Raw genomic sequence first — 21,188 nt, 5'->3', positions numbered from 1 at the left:
AAATAAAGCAGGAATATGTATCGTATAATATGTTCACACCTTGAATGTGTTTCCATTCTTACAATTATATCTTTTGATTTCATATGGAGAGGAAATAACGAAATGATATTTGAAAATGCTCAAATGTTTTTGTATGATTACACACATTTATTCAAATCACTGGATGCCACAATGACTTATCAATAAAACAAAAAATAGCACAATGGAAAATAGTTTTATAAACATTTCTGTAGACAAAGTTACTCCCTGAATATAAAACATTAAAACTGTCAATAACAACATTATAGGATAATAGGAATGTGGCACAATGCAACATGTTTTTTATAACAATTCTGTAGCCAAAGCTACTCCCTGAATATACAACATTAAAATGTATCAATAACAATATTATAGGAAGTTAAACATAAGAAAAAGCTGCAGACTCATCTCATTGAATGGGGAGGCAGCTGAACAGTTAAGATCAGCTGTCCTGCGATAGAAACAAATGCTGACTCATCAGTATACAGACACAATGACTGAATGTGATTTCATAAACTACACTACATTCACTAGTTCAACTAAAAATAAAAATGAATTAAAAGATCCAGATTTAAATTCTCAGACAAAAAATACAGATACAGATACACATACAAATACAGTTGAAACAGAAGTTGAAGGATTCCATATTTACATACAGATTCATACATATTTTTAAAAAGAGAAACAGGTGTGTAAATCAAAAACAGAAACAACTGTGTCAAATACATACAGTTTATGATCAAATACAATATCAAACCCCCAAATCTGCTATAAAACTGTAAAAATAAGAAGAAAACAGCACAAGTTATTGTGATATCATAGAAAAACATGAAATATACATATTTTATGAAATAATGCTGTTGAGTCAGTGTAAGAGTTCTGATCTATGGCTTGTAGAAATCAAGTCTCTTCACATGGATAAAGGAGATCAGCTATGTGGCACCTCGCACTGAAATCTTGTCTGCATCTGTCACTGCGTTGTGAAGCCTGTAGTGTTCCAGGAGCTTTCTCCAAGCTCCACTGCAGTTGAGCAACTCTTGGTTCCCTTTGAAAACACAGACATATTTGAGTTATATATATATATAAATGAGAATACAGCATCTCTTAATACTGCTTGATACACATTTTATGTTTTATTATTACTATATTGTAAGTATTAGATATGGAGATCTGTGTTACCCAGATCCCTCAAACATGACAAGATGATAAGACAATGCATTTTTTAACCTCTTCAGGTCATTTGATCACTCAGCCTTGAGACTGGAGAACAGGTAGAAAAAAACAGATCTCACCAATGATGCACAGTCCTTCCTTGGCCCTGGTGATGCCCACATTGATCTGGTTTGGATCACCTACAAAGCCAATATGTTTGGACAGCCAGGGTCCATTTGGTTCCCTCTGAATCTCTTCACTTGGCAAAGAGCACACAGTCGATAGGATGACATAACGCCATTCACTTCCTAGAAGACAAAATGCAAAATGCTTCATGATGAACCTTCACTGTAAGGATTTTTTCTATTTTTTGTGATGCACCGAATCACTGCACTCTTTATTTCCTTACATTAATCAGTGTCAAATACTCTACAGATTAGGATTTTATATTCTAAATGTAAGATCTGGTCATAAATATGACTGACTGCTAATTTCAGTTACACAGCAGTGTGTGGAGTAGTTAGATCCAGCAGTATTGGAACAAACATGAAAATAAAAACATCTATACTTTTACATTGTGGTGTTGCTACTTTTCACCCAGTGAAGGATTTGTCTGGAAGCAGAGAGCTACACTGTTACCTTGGCTTTTCGTGATTGTGGTAACAGTGATTTGATCCAGTTTCTTCTTCTTCAGCTCATCTCTGATTCCTGACACTTGGGCATTATAGGGCGACAGGATCACAATACTCTGCTGTTCAACTTTGGCTTTCTTCACCAGTATTTCAGCTATCTCAACCTGCAAAAGAACCAAATCATTACAATCATATCGATTACTCAAGGCTAACTTTTACCCCTATATTTTGAAGAATGAAGAATATCACAAACATGAACTCTCAGAGAAAACAGATCATTACATTGGATGGCACAGCCAAAACTAATGAACTGAATGACTTTATTGACTTCTCCAAACTGGGGGCAGAGGCCATAGAGACTATTTTTTACACTAATGATATTTGGTCCTACAAAAAGTTAGGAATGTCAACCCTATGATGTTGTGTCACTGTTGTATTTTTGGTCCTGTCACTGTGTTTCTCATGTCTGTTGTTTATTAGAGTCTGTCTCTCATGTATGTTGTTTATTAGAGCCCAACCGATTTATGGGCGTTGGCTGATATGAGCCTTTCACAGATATATCGGTATCGGTGTACATGTTTTCCGATATAAAAACTTTTTTACAGAACATATAATGAAGAAAATGATGCTTGGAGTGATCTATAAATGGTGTCATTACACAGTTTGTCCAGCAGAGTATACTTCAACTCCACTGCTCACAATACTGTCTAAAGCATGACGGGCAGTACTACATAACTGACTCACAATCTCTGTAACGGGTTAAAATTGTACGCTTTAATTTTAGTTTCTGTCATTGTTTTTATTATCATTATTATTATTATATTTATTTATTTATTATTTATGTATTTATTTTTATGTTTTTATTATTATTTAATTTTTTATTTTATTCATCTATTCTTTTCATATATATACATTTGATATTGTTATTATTGTTGCTTTATTTTCCATATATTTTGTGACTGCTGTTTGCAGGCTTGTTGACTGTGTTGTATGTGTTTGCAATATAAAAAGCCAATAAAAATATTTGAATATGAAGCATGCCGGGTAGATAGTGCCAGAGCTAACTGCAGTGTGGAGTCAACAGTCTCCATAGTAAGTTACCAATAGTTTGTGAAATACATAGTGAGAAGTTAATAAACCACTATCCCTTCATTTACCCTGTTCAATATAACTAATATAACATTAAGTCCGTCCCTGACAACATGTCACACCTGCTTTTCACATGTTAGCTACATTAGCAGAGCTACAGTTTGTCAGTACAGACAGTAATGTAGCAGACTTAAACGTTAGCATCAGAGCATCTTTCTGCAGTTCAGCAGACTGAGTCTGTACACATCCCCATTAGCCTAACATAGACTACACACCTGGGGTTTGTTGGTAAATCGCTTCATTATTACAAGGAAGCAATTGATAGTAATTAATCACAGCAGAATTGTACAATAATTAGTTAATTGGTTTTGTGATGTTACTTCCTACAAATACCTTGTTTGGTATAATATTGGTATAATATTGTTTGGTATAATATTTAATATTGTGAGGGGATATCAGGACAACCCTGTTAGTGACTGTTTGTGTGCGACTGGGTGGTGGGCCTATTAAGGAGAAAGTCCAGGGCCGCTGCTGCTCTTCATCTCTTCACTCAGCAGCAGTTACTGTTTGTGACCACTAATGTTATACATGAACAGTGAACTATTGATAAAAGTGACATTTTTTATAAGCAAGACAAAAGCATTTCTGATTGGAGTTCAATGAACAGAAATACGGTAATTACTAATACTGCATAGTACTAATGTTTATTAAGGTATTTTATTTCTAGAAATAAAGACATTTTCTAGAAATTAAAATAAAATGTATAATGTTTAGTATACTTCATTAAAGTTACTTGTTTTATAAAGCAGCTTTCTGAGTACCTTTGCATAGTCATATCAGTGAACAATCGTGAGTAATCCACATAAAAAAGGTAATCATTCCAGTTTTAAAAAATCACTATGTCGGCTACCATATTGGTTATCAGTTCATTTTTCCACTGTAAAATAACTATCGCCCATGTCGGTCATGCTCCATTGTTTATGTGCAGGTGTATTCAGCACAAATTTCCTTTGGGACAATTAAGTTTATCTTATTATTATTGTTTTAAAATCAACAAGGAAAAGCAAGGGTGCTTAATACTGTACCACTTTGTCTCTCTCTTCCAGGTTTGCTTTAGAGTTCTCGTTGCCCTTGGCTGTGTTCACAACCAGACTGTTGGTCTTTCCTATGATGTGACCAAAAATGATTGGCATTGTTCTGCCGCCAACACGTAGGACACTGCTTGGCTGCTCCATGCCAGTTTTCAGCTCTCCCTCATAGTATTCATTTGATGGGAACTGACATATGTCCTTATGCTATGAAGACACATGGTTTATAATTATTGTTTATTGCAACATTAGTTATATACAACAAGCTGTATGAGATACACACTATATATGTGTATACATGTATTTCATGTTCTCACCATTCTGTACTGTATGTCCAGCATCACTGCCCTGTCATCATGGATTGTATAGTAACGTTCAAACAGAGACTTAGCCATCCCCAGCTTCCTCACACGCTGATTCTTCACAATAGGTCGTAACTGTTTGTGGTCACCAATCAAAACAATCTGAAAGTCACATTGTGAGACAATTGAGTGAAATCAAGAGCTGTCTGCTGTCAATAAAATTTAGCAAAGGGTTGGTCAAATTGACAAAAGCAGCCTGTAAGTAAATTTATATATCATTAGAATACAGACATAAAGTGTTGATGGAGATCAGGAGCATGATGCTGATCATTAAATAAAAAGCACACCTTTTCTGGATTGTTGCAGACTAATGGAATCATGGCCTGGGGTTCAGTGGCCATTGCACATTCATCAATGAGGATCTGACGTGCAGTGACGGTCTTAGTCAAGCTCGGTGAGGAAGACTGTGTACATGTGCACAGTATGACGTCATGCCGTTCAAGTTCATATGTCCGAGCATCTCTGAGAAGCTTTTTGTATCTATGAGGAAAAACAATCCGTACAGTTAGTGTTACAACTAAAATTCTTCAAAATCAAACTGACCTGGTCTTTTTGCATTTTTAGTCTTTTCTGATCTCACTTACTCCTTTTTTCTATTAAAATATTCTCAATTAAAAAAAAAAAGTTTATAACTTGAACAGGGATTACTTCTACATATTTTTATCTCATTATTTGACACTTATTGACAGCCAATTTAGTTAAAATGTCTGACATTGTAACAAATTACAATGTTAAAGCTCCTGTTGATACAAATAAAACACTTCCTAATTATCTTTCACAATTAATACATTTTAGTGTGGAGGCAATGACGGCCTCCACTGTGAAACAACCAGAGTAAATGCTAACAATGCAGACATTTTAACTAATGAAAGCTTGACTCGTCACAGAGTAAAGCTAATTTAACAAATAGATTTAATCTAACAAATAGATTTAGACATTTTTCCAAAGCGCCTTGTCAATAAGATTTTAGGTTTTATATTGATATTATAAAAAAAGATAAATCCATGCACAGGTGAAATGGTTTAATAGGAAAGAAGCTTCATACAGTTTGGGCCTAACATTAGCAGTACCATGTGGAATATTTTTCACACTATTCCAGCAATTCACAGGTAGCTGTAGATCATTGGCTATAGTAGACAGGGATGTATAAGGGAGAACCCAAAAAATTCTGGAAGCCACAGAAGCAGGAGAGCAAGATTTGCTAGTAGGTAATCTAGGCCTATGAATTTGGACTGAAAGGGAGAAGATTTGTCACTGTGGAAGAATTCCAAGAAGAGATACACAAGGGTTCTGACACTAGTGACAAAAGGAAATGTTGCCAGGAACGGGAGAAGAAGTGTATTGCATCTCAAGGAGAATACTTTAAATTGGATATGAAAGGTACTATGAAAAGGTTTAAATAACAGAAATTCTGAGTCTTCATTTGTGTTCTGGTGAGTGTTACTCACTAATTATTTCCATGCATATATGCTTTTGAACTTACTCTTTCACCTCTTGAGCTGTCAGTTGTTGTCCTTTGTTCTCAAAGTCAAGTTCAAAGCATTTGTCAAAATCTCTTATTCGACCTGAATAAGGGTTTTCTTCTTGCCGCATTTGGTGATGAAGAGTGATATCCCTGAAAAACATGTAAAATATGCCAGTGTAAATTAATAAGAAATCAAATATTTAAAACTGTGTCATTAACTGGTGTGACACAAGCACTGGGACAGGTGTAAGAAAGGTCCTGCTGAAAAGTTTAAATTAATTTATTTTACAGGTCCCCCTTGTGCAGAACTTGGAGTCATTTTTAAATTGGCTTTGCAAATGTTTCATGAGAAAGGAAATGCATTCAGGGATACTTACCAAAATAATTCACCAATTATTTCCATGCATGAATTAATTTGAACTTACTCTTTCACCTCTTGAGCAGTCAGCCGTTCTTCTTTTTTGGCGAGGGCAAGTTGAATGCGTCTGTCAAAATCTTTTATTCGACCTGAATGAGGATTTTGTTCCTCTCGCATGCGGTGATGAAGAGTGATACTCCTAAAGCCATGTGAAATATGTCAGTGAAAATGAATAATAGAGGAAATATTTAAAAACTGTGTCATTAACTGGTGTGATTATAATACCGAAGTTTTGGTTTGGCACATTCTTGGCGGAATGTCCTACAGTAAAACTGAAGGTTTCGGTCTGGATAAGGGTAGTCCAGCATCTCCACTTGTTGGCTGTAGACTCTGAGGAGTTTCAGTCTGCCCTTAAACTTCAACAGGTACTCTGTATTTTAACAGCAAAAGACACACACACACACACACACACACACAACACAACACAACACAACACAACACAACATGGATTAGTAACAGAAAGGAATTAAAACTTCACCAGAGAACACATGAGATATATAGTAGCTTGCCTGCAACAACATCAACAGACTTGTTGGACGGTCCGCAGTAGAGAATAACTTGTTTCTTGTTCTCATCCTTTGGGTCAACATACTTCCTTTTGTTCTTAGAGTTCAGCTCAGAGAAATGGTACACTATGTAGACACCCACTACTGTCTTTCCAGTTCCTAAGACACAAGTGGGGAAGTTTTTAAGCCATTGCAGAAAATATGAAGCATCAAGGTGAATACCATTTCTAGTTCATACCAGGTGGTCCCTGTATTACTGTGAATGTATCATTTAGAGCTTGGTCCACAGCTTTGTTCTGACTCTGGTTAAGCTCTGGCAGTCTGTATGGTAGCTGTTTCCTCATGGTGGTCGACTTTATTTTTACTGCATAGACAAAATGAGAGGTTTTATGTTGTTTTGTTTTATAAGTGGATACTAATAGTAAACCTCTGGGCAAATATTCACTGTCTAATGTACCTACATTTGGGAATGGGTTTCCCAAGTGCTATATTCTTGACAAGATCACATGCAGACTGAATGCTGACCACAGCATTTTCTTTCCGTCTGCAAAAAATCATAAAAGTACATTAAAAAGAAAAACATGAAATGAAAAGTGCTGTTAAGACCTCCAGAAAATAATGTAATCAAATTAAACTATAAGCAGTGTTACATTTATTGAGTAATGGTGAGGTACACTGGAACTTACATGTCAGGCAGGAGCTTTGGGATTATTTCAACTGTGAAATGTGTGCTTTTCTGAAACACACATTCAGGAATGTTCTCCATTGGCAGGTGATGGACATAGAACTTCACTGTACTTCCATCATTTGAAGAGTGTTCACCTTCTTCTACTGTGTAGGTGACAGCATGAGCCACCCATGTGAACTCTTTTGGGTCCACTTGTGCAGAATGTTCCAGAGGTGAATTCAACTTCAAACCTCTTTTTCGAATGCACAGGAAGCACTTTGAAAGGTTGCATCCAATGGCCCATTCATTGATCTGTTCCAGAGGTAAGAAGAAGCTTCCTGTTAGTCTATGTTCCTGCTCCTTTTTAAAGTTTACTGGCAGGTTCTCAATGATTATGCTGTCACTTTCACTCACTGCAGTGGCAGCAGATTCCATCTCACACAATGGGTTCCAGATCTGGACATACTCCTCCGTATCACTATAATAAATTCTTGATGGATTATCTGTACATTTGGAGAAGCATGTGATAGGGCTGTGGACATGTTCCACACAAACTTCAAACTTTGGTCTAATGTGAAGCAACTGAACAACAGGCATGGGATAACCTCTTACAAATTCTGAGGTCATTTGGATCTTAAGGGTGTCCCCTGGCTTCAACTCAAGGTCAAAATCGACATAGTGGTCTTCTTCAGAAGTGTGTGTGTTAGTCTCAGCTTGATGCACCTGGGAAGATTCTGGCAGACTCTTTTCTTTTTCTGGTTGCTTAGTATTAGCGTTGATTATGAGTGACTTTGCATGATCCCACTTTTCTTCAGCAATTGCATCAACAATGTCTTTCCATACTGTCAGTGGAAGCTCAATATAGGGAGCACAGTCTGACAGCATTTTTTCCTGGTAGATTTGCATGTTGTCAGCTGCATAGATCCTCCTTTTCCACTTAAGAGTGACACAGTGATTATTGTCATCAAAAAACGGCTGGTTGTCCAACTGTAAATCTTTGTACATAATTGATAAACTCTCTGCAAATATGTTTGTGTTAAAAGGAAATGACACTGCAAAACCTGTTCTTTTAGGTTCTGCACTAACAACAAATGCTAGCTTTGTGGCACTTTGTTTTTTCATACTCACTGCATAGGAGATTTTCTCAGCCTTTTGTTCATACTCTTTGGCATCCTTGAAGTTGTTCTCAAATTGATTGCACAAAGTCGTAATCTCTGTTTGAGTGTACTGGACATTCCTGTCACATATGATGGAGTGCAAAAGTCTTTGCAAGACGATGTCCATATACCGCCGTATTGGTGAGGATGCATGTGTGTAATACGTTACGTTTAGCGAATAATGCCCAACTTCTGCCTCAGGGGAGGAGTAACAGATGACATAAGCTTTGCTAAAGCACTTTTTGAACTGATCAATAACGGGCTGGAGCAGAGGGTGGATGTCATCTGTTGCAATGAGATCCACCATTTGGTCTATATCACCTTTTCTGGCAGCTGACTGGATATCGTCCCACACTTGTGTGAGTACACGGAAGTTTCCACAGTTTGAGACGAGTTCATCATGGCTAACGTTGTGCCGAACATGTAAAGACAGTGATATGAGTTCTCCACATTTGTTTTTGAAATTTTCAACTTTTTCAGGATCTGGTCCTGCCTGACAGCGAAGGGGTGTGCAATCCCTTGCTTTTTCTGAATCAATCAAAGTCTCAGATGCATGTTTGTTGAATAACACACTTAGCTCTTCAATCATCAGATGGGCTTTGCGCTTCCCGGGCAATCTGTGATCATCAGGTTGAGCATAAGCCCAGTCCTGAAGTCTTCTTTTCCTTTGTTCTTTTGCAAAACAATAAGCCACAGCGACACAATTTTCTACTGAATCAAATTCAGGTCTCTGTTCATATCTTTCGGAGATCATGATCTCTGCATCTTCATAAGACAACTTTCTGTTAGACTTGATCAGTGACAGCTGGAATTCAGGCTTTCCAATGACCTCATGTGTTTGATTGTTTACTTTGAACATCAATGAAACCACCCTACGATCTTGATCTTCCAGAAGACTAAAATGTTCAGTGCTCAAGTCTTTGGGGAACATATGAATGGGTTCTTCCCTGCTGCGGTAATATGTTGCACCACGTTGTTTTGCATTCTCATCTAATTTACTTCCTCGACTCACAAAGCTTGCCACATCTGCAATATGGATTCCCAGCTCATATTGGTCTCCAACATCCCTGACACTGATGGCATCATCCAAGTCTGTTGCATTTTCTGGATCCACTGTGAAAGTCATTACCTCACGTATATCCTGTCTGTGTGTGCTGTCTTCATCTGCCATATTGTCAGCTTTGTGTGAGTTACATGGAGTGGGCACAACTTTGAATTCTTCATCCAGGACAATTAGTCCATCCAAAGATTTTCCAGTTGGAAAAATTCTTGTCACGTTCCCCAATGGATATGAATAATTTTCTCTCCAGTCAATCACTTGCACCATAAACACATTGTTCTGTTCCAGTTGTTCATCAAGGCATTCATGTGTTACAGTTTTCCAATGTCCCTTGATTAGCTTTTTTATTGGGAGCCTGTTAGGTGTTTTCATCAGTATGCGTATTTTGGGTGCAGTTTTTGTAATAGGAATCATCAATCTTTTGACAAATTTGTCACCAGAATTCTGTCTTGGTTTGCTGTAATCTTCATCCTCAAGCACACACACTAGTTTGCGGGCTGATTCATCTTTCTTGGTGATGCTGAACACTGTTGATCCTTGTAAAAGCACTTCATCTCCAGAGAAGGCCTTGCCCAGGTTTGCCCTTCCATTTATGCTTATATGTCTGGTGGGGCTATTATATGGTATGACATAACCTGTGTCATGGGACTCCATGACCAACTTTCCATGCTTGTACATCTCTGGTTGTTTTTTACATAACTCTAAAACATCTGTAAGATCATCAGTGGTATTGTATGATGAGCTTGACTTGTGGTGATTGAAGCCTTCCAAACAGTCTTCATCTGAACTATATTCTGTTTCTAGCTGTTCATATTCATCTTTCAGTTCTTGAAGAATTAAATCACTAGGAATGCTGCTCTCATCCACATTTTCAGGATTTTGAAATCTTGCAGTTTCCATGACATCTTTTTCAAAGAAATCTTTGGTGAAATGCTGTGGTGCAACACCAATGTTGTTGATGCAGTGTTCTATGTAGATCTTCCAGATTCCTGGGCATTTCCCAAAGCTGCAGAGGGCAGCAGCATCTCCAATCACAACCACTTGGGACTGAGCCCTCGTCATTGCTGTGTTTAACACACGGGCATCATTGAACAGCTCCAGACCAGGCAGATGTGATGTTCTTAGGCTATCACGTGTTTGCACAGCTGTCATTATGACTGCCCTAAACTGTTTGCCTGTTGACACATCGCAGAACTTACAATGAGAACATGGAAAAAAAGGCCAATAACATATATGAAATGCGATATCAATTTAATGTTCGAATAGACAGACAGGTGTTCAGTTTGAGTCTTTATGTTTATCATACTGGGATAAACATACTGGATTTCTTAAAGCTAAAGCAAAATTACCTTGCACATTTGAAAGATTCTCCACATGGATATCTGCAAGGCCTTTTCTCTTAAGTGCTGTCCGAATTAGTCGAACCTAAGGAACAATTAAGATAATTAAAATATTAGTTTAAAACTCTGACCAAACCCTCTATCATTGAAGTAATTAATTAATTAGTTTTAATTTACCTGGCATCCCTCTGATAGGACACATATTGAGCGTTGGTCCTTGGGTCCCCATGTTGATGGCCAGTGTTTGAGAATTTCGTTCACTGCTTCATTCACTGTGGAAACCTCTTCTTTGTTATACCAAGACATAGACACTGTGTCCAAGAGACACTCTCCCCTAACATGGTAGAATTTGATGGCAGGGCCATTGTCAGGAGGTGGAATATTTCCAGTAGCTTTGATAATATCATTCTTACCGATGTAGAAATGGGTGGATACAAACTCCACAATTTCTTTGGTTGAACGGTAGTTTTCACTGAAAATGATTCTACTTTTTTGGGCAGCATCACACTTTTGGTCTTGATAGTAGTGGAACAAGCGATTAAGGAATGTGTGATTTGAACGGTGATGATCATCCACTGAGAAAAGTTTTGGCCCCATTTGCATGTGATCCCCTGCTAACACAACTCTTGTGTTTGGCCCAACTAAACCAAGGGGAATCAAGGCTTCACATTCCAGCATCTGAGAGGCTTCATCAATTAGAATGTGTGTGAAGTATCCCTCTGGGAGCTTAAGGTCATGAAAATGCATTGCCATTATTGTTGTTGTTATGACTATTTTGTGGCAATCTAGAATAGCTTTGGTTGATGGTAGAAACTGTCTGTCTTCTGAAAGAAAGCAGTACTTCAAAGTAATCTCATCTGTGGCATACAAAGCACTTTTGGTGTCTGCTTTTATCCGTATCGGCTTCATCCCAGCATTTTTTTTGTCAATGAATGGATGGAAGTGCTCTTTGACATACAGATCTGCAGAACTGAAAGTAAACAAAAATGAGCATACAAGATTTTAAAACTTTGCTTGGGGATTATATACCCGTATAAAGCAATAAATAAATATTTCAATACATTTTCAATGGTAATTATTACCTGTTGGTGTGGGTGCAAATTAGCACTTTGTTGTCAGGCTCTTTAGAAAGTTCTCTGGCTGCTGTGGCAAGGGTGAATGTTTTCCCAGTTCCAAATGGTCCATAGATGAGGAGTGGTGCCACGCTTTTTTGGACACTGGAAAACCCAGTGATAAAGTCAAATGCTGACTTTTGCTTTACATTCAGGTTCTCATAGTGCATGTGTTTTGCAGGAACACTGCATTTTTTAAGGTCTGGTAGCACTCTTTTTGTATCAGGCAGGAGGTCGACAGCCTTGTGCATGGTACAGAAGCTGTCGCGGTCAAGCTGAAACTGCACTTCCATTTGATATGATTCATTTCTTTTGAGCATAAGATCTGAGCAACATCTTTTAGGAAGTTCCAAATACATTTTGTTTTCACTTTTTGTGTCTTGCAGGATGTTGGCCTCATAGACTTTGGAGTTTCTGCCAATTGAACATAAAGGTGCTATGAGGCCAGACTTGATGCTTCGTTTCAGTACCTGTCCCTCAGGGGTGTTCGGTGTGAGATTACAGGGAGTTGAGACAGAACAGAACAGTTCTCCTGGAGGAGCAATCATCATGCCAAACTCTGGACTGCTCAACATATCCAGTGTTTTAATTTCTCCACAAACATTTAGCCTAAATAAGAAAAAAAGCATTGATTTGCATATATGTGCTAACTCCAAACATCATAAAAGGAATAATGCACAGATACAGAACAGCATATTACCTTGAAACAACCTGATCTTCTGCCAGTTCCTCTTTGTACAGGAAGTGGTGCATGCTTTCTTTGTAGTTTTCATGATTCAGATGTGTTTGGCTGTTATAGGAGGACTTAAACAGAAAGTTAATCAGAGGAGGCTTGTACTCCTTTAGCAGCTCCTCCTGTTCTTCTTTCCTGGCGGAACATGGGATGATAACCCTGTTCCCTCGATTCCAACGCTCAACACACTGAAAGGTGACTCCAGGGGTCATAGTTGGTGGTTCAATGTCATCCAATGATGGCTGGCCCACTCTTACTCTGAGTTTTCTCAAGAGCACTGGTCTCATGTCAAAATCTAGCACTAACCACTGTTCATACAGACCTGGGTTGGTGCATGTGAAAGACACAATGATGTCATAGGTCATGTCATCACGGAGAAAGTGTTCACCTGGGGAGTGACTGCAGGGCGCTAAACTGAGGTCATCCAATGTAAATAATGCTCCTGGTTCTTGCTTCAACAGCGCCACATGCACAAGCTGTCTCTGTACAAACACACAAGTAATAATAATTAAGCATACTATGATGAGGACATTAAAGATAAAGTTATTTGAAGACTGATTTGAAGACAGTGTGAATAACACATTTAGCGCTTTTCCACTATACAGTTCTAGCACATCTCGACTCGACTCTACTCGTTTTTTTTGCGTTTCCACTAGGGATAGTACACCAGGTACTTTTTTACTTTTTACTTTTTTACACTTTTTTACACTTTTTAGTACCTGCTCTGCCGAGGTTCCAGACTAAGAAGCGCGTCATGTGTACTGTGTGGATACTCTAATCTGTTAACATGGGCGCCAAAGTAAAAATCAAGATGGTCTACAATGCACACGCACTTCTGACACTTCCTGTGTGTCCAGGCACTTACAAAAACAAAATCTAAAAATCTTACCTCTGTTTCAACTTGAAAGTTCCACTGAAGTGTTGCATTGATGTGTTCACACTCCAAAGTTAAATCTTTATCACAAGAGATGCTGACATCATCAACTTGAACTGACATCTGTTGAAAATATGAAGTAGTAAAATTGTTTGAATTGATAGGAATTGGTAGAGTAAATTGATTGAACTCTCAATACCTATATTATTAGTAATAGTAATAATAATAGTAATAGTAATGGTAATTGTAGTAATAGTAACTAGTGTTAACTACCTTTGTTACCTGAACCTAAACAAAATATTTGAGCCTCATACTCACAATGTATACTTCATTGCTGCTGTTTTTGTATTCTTCCAAAAGCCTGTCATTATAACTCATGTAACCTTGGGCTTCAATGTTATGTCTGATTTCCGCTTCCTCTTCAGCACGCATCACCCACTCCTTCAGTTCTTCCATAGAATGAGCTTTTGGACAGTTGTTGTCATACTCACACGTTTGTGGTCTGAGATGAAATGGAAATTTCAGTACAAAATAAACATTGGAATAGTAACAAACAATAACAGTTGTTTGAGGTGTTTCTGGAAGTCTGTCACCATCTTGTGTTAATACTGACTTTTTTTCAAATTGGTAATAACCCTTTAATTCCATCAATAAGTTTTTGCACTACATTACATACACAAAACTTTCCTAGTTTTGTTACTATGTTGTGTGAAAGTGGAATACAACATTACTCTTTAAAGGATAAGTTGGGAAATGCTTTCCCCTTTTTAACAGCAAAAAGACCTTTACAATTACTATGTATGTGTGATTCCTGATATGTTATTCAAGAAGGGCATCTTAACAATAACAACAATACTGAATATCCTGTTTTCAATAGATCAAACCACAGGAAGATGGAGAGTCCCATAAAACCGTATGCAATTGTGCAAATGGATGACCAACTGGGTAAAGCTCTTGGTTTTTTGGGATTACACCACATAATAGTATAAATGTCCATAGCCATGGCAAAAAACCTACAGTACCTACAGTACAGCAGTAAATCATGTAAAGGGGAACAGTGTTGATTACCTGTCACACAGCCAAAACTCAGCTCTGCGATTGTGTGGAGGTTGCCGACATTCCCACTTGGTGGTGGTGTCATCAGAGAGTAACTTGGCATGCTCCAAAGAGGAGCAGTGCTTGAAGAAGCTCTCTGTGGAGGAAAGGGCCAGGAGGCAGACTTTGCAGTACATGCTGACCTGTCTGGACTGTTTCTGCTGGCTCAAATGAAGGAGATGAGGCCGGACTAAGAGTCCACTCTGTTCCGCTTTCCACACCATCATCTCCACCTCACTCTGGGCAGAGGCACAGTGGCCGGCCTGATGCCAGCAGGGCTTGTCTTGCCTGACATGACTGCAGTACTTAAACTGACAGTTTTGGGGAAGTGAGCGCACCTGACTGTAGATGTCATTCTTATTATTCTCTGATAAGTGATAAACTAAGATTGGGTTCCAGGTGTGTGCTTTGTCTGCCGAGCAAGTGGCGTTCCATCTTTTGACTGTTAATTTTTGTGGACGATCATGAAAGCAGTCTTTACAGAGCTCAATGAATTCCCCTGAAAATGTTTGGAGTATGCTTTCAGCTGCACTTTCTGGTGTTATCGAAATATGCTCAGATTCAGCTACATGTCTGATTAACTCATCTTTATCTATTTTTTTCCCTCTAACATAGTTCCATACAGTGGCCTCTTCGAAGCTTCTGGCAAAAGTGCAGCTCTCTCCATGTTGTGTGCATCCAGTGCCCTCTACATAGAAGTCACAAGCTTTGTAAAAGACATTTTGACCAAAGTTTCCACATTTAGGCCGCTCAGAGACAGGTCTCCATTGGTAAGTGGCTTTGGCTTTGACTAAAAGCTGATTTCTACTGCACTTGTGAATAACTGACTCAACAGTGTATGTTATTTCATTCTCCTTAACAGAGCATAGATCACACACAGCCTTCAAATCTAAATCCAAAAGGTCACCAAGACGTTTAGATGTGTTACTCTGATCAGATCCTCTCTCAGACTGAGATATAAGATAGCAGAGATGGTCATGGTCTAATCTTTGATGCTTTTCAAAGTTCCACACTGCTGCTTCCTCATCACTTCTAGCAAAGGTGCATCGGTTTTGGTGCCTTGTGCAGCCAGAGCCCTCTTCAAAGAACCAACAGGTCATATACTGACTAGGGTTTGGAAACTTGGGACGTCTAGAAACCGGCCTCCATTTGCCGCCACCTTTGGCTCTGCAGAGCAGGAGATCATGTGAACACTGGTGCTGGACTGATTTTAAGGAATACGTAATTTCTTTCTTTCTGACAGAGCACTGAATGCATACAAGTTTGAGGTCATATGTTGATGAAAGCAGAGCCAGTTTGGTCGCCCTAGTTGACATTGTGACACATGCATAATGCTGAAGTCAGCACTTGAATGCAGGATATGGCCTTGCAGATTGTAGGAATGTAGACTCAGAGGTTCAGTAGTATTTTTCCTGATTACAGTCAGATTCATCATACATCAAGGAATCTCTGGATGTATGAACAACTGAGGGCCAAAATCTGAAAACATCCAGAATGTGTCTAAAAGAGAAAACAACAGAGAAAAAAGAATAATAAGAATTATGCTTAAGAATGCTGTTTAATTCAGAAAACCACAGAGGGTCACTTTTAAGCAAATACTTTTATTTGTCTGCATAATAGCTCGAGTATCACAGAGTATGACATCAACATTGAAGGTTTAGACTGCCAGGAAATACACAGAGCATGCTTGTTGCTAAGATGACTCTTCAATATGATGCTTCAGAAATGTGGCCTTGGCATAGATTTCCTGCAGGGTTCATCAACCTGAATTTAAAGACTGTGTAAAGTGAATTCAGACATTTTCTTCTAAACAAATTAAATAGGTAATTCCAAAAAAATGTGTAAAAAGCATTTCAACCATTTAGATTTGAATTGTGGAGCTAGGTTTCACAAACTGTGTTTCAAAATTTCTGTGTTCAGGATTTAGTGGGCGGGTCTGAAAATCACCGCCTAACCGGCCCCTGCTGCTGTAGCTATAAATACATTCAGCACACACTACTACTCAGAGGTGTTCACAAGTCATTTCTTGCAAGTCCAAGTCAAGTCTCAAGTCTTTGAGCGAGAGTCCGAGTCAAGTCTCAAGTCTTTGAGGGTCAAGTCCAAGTCAAGTCTCAAGTCTCTCGCAAACACTAAATCAAATTCAAATTCTATAAGCTCTGTAAAATTCTCTATATAAGACAGTACTGATGATTGTTTCACTAGAATCTACAGCAATGTGATGTGGAAAAAATACAAAGGATTGTTTCAATTTCATAATTGTATTTTTCTTTAACAAGAGTTTTTCTTTAACAATGCTGTAAAATACAATAAAAGAAATATATCGCACCAACAATGTATTTTAACAACAAATGAAAAAACACACCCACAATGGTGCAAGTAAATTATGAGTTGTACTCATTTGACTTACTAACTTAAAAATGAAAAACTGGTTCTTTAAAACCTCTTTCACATTCCTGAAAAAAAACATAAATATTTTCTTTAACAAGAAATAACTGTATTTTAGCAAAAACACACCCACAATGGTGCAAGTAAATTATGAGTTGTACTCATTTGACTTACTGAACTGGCCTATTTAAATTGTGATCTGTGGGATTGTGTGATTTCTGAGATATTGTTGTCAGGCTAACTAGGATTTTGCATCTTCTTGGTTGATTCAGGTTGATTTATGGCCCGGTGGGTTTGTTCTCAGCTCATTTTTGTTCATGAGAGTTGACATAGTTCAGACTTGTGACCGTTATGGTTATTACAGCATGACCTCTCTCTCTCTCTCTCTCTTCTGGCACACCGTTATGAAATGTTAACTCAGCCTGTCACATCATATGGCCAGCAGCAAGAATGTAACGTTAATATTCGTTTGAGAGCTAATTGCTAATTTTAACGTCTTTCACATTAGCAAGTGACTGACCGGTCTGGGTGCGTTTTCAGATGCCGGATGAAGTTTGAAGTGGTTGAACCAAAATCTTGAATCTTCTTGTTGCACACTTTGCACACTGCTGTCCGTTTGTTGGCTGACTGCGTGAAGGCATTGTAGCCAAATGTAACGATCCAAGGGACTCCTGTTGGGCTTCTTTCACTCGCCATTGTCTTGAAATCAGAGAGTTTCTAATACAGTATACAGTAGTAGATGGGCTCTGCTCGAAATGCGCGCGTACACACGGCGCGTGCGTGATGTTGGTGTTTACTGTCAGCCTCAGTCGCAGCCAGAGATCACTTCCCAAATGCAAACAGAGAAGACGAATGACAGATAATAAATAATGAGAATATAAATGATAACATGAAAATAATGGTAATTTGCGAGTCTCCAGCCTCGAGTCCGAGTCAAGTCTGAAGCTCTTGAGGTCGAGTCCGAGTCGAGTCTGAAGTCAATGTGTAGTGCGACTTAAGTGCGACTCGAGTATGAGTCGCAAGTCCGAGTCACCAGCTCTGCTACTACTACAGTCTACAGTTAGCCAGTTAGCCAAGTTAGCCGCCAAGTTAGCCGCCGAACTAGCAGCTGAGTTAACAACAGAAAGCTTTCAGACCTAGCGTCCATGTTTCTGGTAGAGGTGGTGACTTTGATTGACAGATGAACTTCGTAGGGGGTGGGATTTCAGCGAACTCGGCAGGCACGCCCACAGCGTTTGGGAGCAGAGGCTGATTTGAAGCATAATTTCATATATTTTAATCATTCAAATTTGGCAGGGTAGTTAACAACACACTTTTCTGTGGTATGTCAAAATCAGAACACATATTTATTCTTACTTTAAGACGGACTTTAAGACTTTCAAGACCTATCTAATACCACATAGAATACACAACAAATGAAAGTATGAAAATAAAAAAAACAGTCGGCACAATATGGCCTAGAATTATTTCAATTTCACTACTTTCTGGTAAAATACAACAAAATCCCTATTGATGTCAATAATTATGTCACTATAATGATATATCTATATTTATTATCGGGATATGGCCTTTAACTCTCACACTGAACAGATTTCAATGCCTTTCTTCACTTTCATATCACAAAAATCAGACACATCTTGTCTCAAATTTATGTAGAAAAACTAGTCCACGCATTTGTTACATCTAGGCTGGATTATTGTAATTCATTATTATCAGGCTACCCTAGCAGACTGCTAACAACTCTCCAGCTGGTTAATGTGTATTGACAAAAAGAAGGAAAAGAGATCACATTTCTCCCATTTTGGCCTCTCTGTATTAGCTTCCTGTATAATGTAAAATCCAGAATAGAATTTAAAATCCTTCTCATCACTGTCAAAGCTCTTAATGACCAGGCTCCATCAAATCTTAAAGATCTCATAGTACCCTATGAACCTATGAGAACACTGCACTCCCAGCATACAGGCCTACAGGTTCCTTGTATCTCTAAAAGTAGAATGGGAGGCAGAGCCTCCTTGGTTCCGGGTGGCAGACACCTTCTCTATGTTTAAGCTTAAAACTTACAAGCTTAAACAGCTTAAAACTCCTGGTTGTGGGGGAATATTGGGTCGATTACAGTCTGTACCTTTTCTATGTGAAAAGTGCCTTCAGATAACTTATGTTGTGATTGGGCTCTATATAAATAAAAATTGATTGACTGATTGATTCATGTGACCTGGAGAGTGGCATAAAATGGCCAGATGGAATAATCAGTTTGAAATTATTCAGTAGGTTCAGTAGGTTTTCGCTGACACTTGATGAGCGTCCTTGTGACAGTGTTTGCTACAGGTCTACAGGTAGCACCATCCACTGGTGAATCAATGCCACTATTAGTTTATATAGGATTGTGATGTATCCTGACAGCCAGTAATAACACTCAAAACATGTTCTATCTGAATGCAAGGCTTTTTAAGACTTTTCTATATTTGTTACAATTATTTTTGCTTTCAAAATTATTTTGACGTTTACTTGTAGATGTTGTCATGTCCATTGAGTTGAATAGAAAGGACGCCTTTTGTTTTAGTAACTACAGATTCAAAGAACTGTTGTCATTTCACAGTAAGTCTGATGATATGAATGATAAGGTTAGGGTGAGGATTAGGGTTAGGGTCATACATGAGTTCATCCTAGAAATCCTAAATGACTATAGAATTTATTTGACGCTGAAACTGTCTGCTGCTTGGAGCTTCCATCTTATGTCCACTAGATGGCGGCCTTGTGCATTAGAAATATACAGACTAAGAATGAAGTCAGTGGAACAAATGGCTCAAATGAGTCTGGTATTAAAGCAAAGTTTTCTGCTAGAGTTCTTACTGTTTTAAAATACACACCCTGCAATTCAGTTGCAATCAAGGCAACAATAAAAAAAAAAAGTGATTGTTTCCCAGTTAAAAGAAAATCTACACCAAGTTCATTTGCAAGTTTAATTGGCCTATTAGAAGAAGTAATGATAAAGTATCAGTACTTATACTACAACTACTAATACTAATAATGATTAATGTGTTATTTATTATTATTGCTGTTGTTGTTGTTGTAATACTTATTAACAATATTAATAATAATTACCGTTGAAGTGTGGGAGCAGATCAGCAGTAGTTCCAAGACATTCAAACAGGAATATCGCAGGTAACTGTGATCCAGTTAATGTTTCGGACTGAAGCCAAACAGAACCCCTCCCTGCAGCTGGAACGTGTCACCTTTCACAGACCTTTATTTGGAGACTCACCCTGTGATGATTACCGGGAGAGCTGGTCTATGTTTCGCTTCACATATTTTGCATCAGGATGAAATGATAGGCAATGCACTGCCCTTATATGCCCCCACTCTGTCACATCCTGTACATGCAATGCAAACACACCTCTTTTTACAAATAGCTTCCTTGTATTGTGGCATGCACAGTCAAAGCAATTCCTATATATACTATGAATCTGCTCCTGTAGCCCAAATATAAACACTAAAAGAGGTTTTCTTCCATGTAATCATTCCTCCTGTTCATACACACAAGCATGATAATGTAAACTCATAAAACAGATATAGTAAGTAATACAAGGATTTAATGTGACTGTGCTGAGGTCAGTGTTCAGTCACACAATAATTTTGTGCAAAAATGTTTCAGTGTTCATTTGGTACTCACGTACTTAACCCCTCATTGTAGCTGCTGGGCTTTCCATTCACAATTTAGAAATGAATTAAACTGTGTTATCTTAAGATAGGTCATCATGTTACTACAGTATGCTTAATTACTGCATTTATTTTATGCTAAAATGTGGAACATTACATGCCATATAGTGATTGTTTGTATTAGATACTGCTTTCATGTGAACAATGAGGACACTAATGTCATTGCAAATGTTAGGAAACATTAACCAGAAAAAACTGTTCTACTAAACCTGACAATAACATTAAAAGCATTTGAAAATCTACCTCGTAATATCTGAGTTTCTCGACCTCATCCATACCTTCAACTGTACTCAGCATGTCTCTGGCCAGAGAGGCCCT

At 38.2% G+C, this 21,188-nt stretch overlaps 1 protein-coding gene across 1 annotated transcript; it reads right to left on the bottom strand.

Moving 5' to 3' along the window:
• Positions 1 to 838: 838 nt before the first annotated feature.
• Positions 839 to 16,084, bottom strand: LOC128355157 (helicase with zinc finger domain 2-like). Its single transcript, XM_053315393.1, has 19 exons — positions 14,742 to 16,084; positions 13,992 to 14,175; positions 13,689 to 13,796; positions 12,767 to 13,281; positions 12,037 to 12,675; positions 11,132 to 11,924; positions 10,964 to 11,039; positions 7,417 to 10,789; positions 7,192 to 7,274; positions 6,969 to 7,094; positions 6,734 to 6,889; positions 6,450 to 6,594; positions 6,232 to 6,363; positions 4,629 to 4,821; positions 4,297 to 4,443; positions 3,977 to 4,186; positions 1,810 to 1,966; positions 1,311 to 1,478; positions 839 to 1,063 (listed from the first exon to the last, which is right to left on the bottom strand). The coding sequence occupies exons 1-19, from the start codon at positions 16,082 to 16,084 to the stop codon at positions 951 to 953; spliced, it is 8,661 nt and encodes a 2,886-aa protein (XP_053171368.1). The 3' UTR covers positions 839 to 950.
• Positions 16,085 to 21,188: the final 5,104 nt, after the last annotated feature.

Source organism: Scomber japonicus, chromosome 3, assembly GCF_027409825.1.
Source record: "Scomber japonicus isolate fScoJap1 chromosome 3, fScoJap1.pri, whole genome shotgun sequence".
NCBI classification, from domain to species: Eukaryota; Metazoa; Chordata; class Actinopteri; order Scombriformes; family Scombridae; genus Scomber; species Scomber japonicus.
The sequence above is the reverse complement of the archived record's forward strand: the minus strand, read 5'-3'. Positions and strand labels throughout refer to the sequence as shown.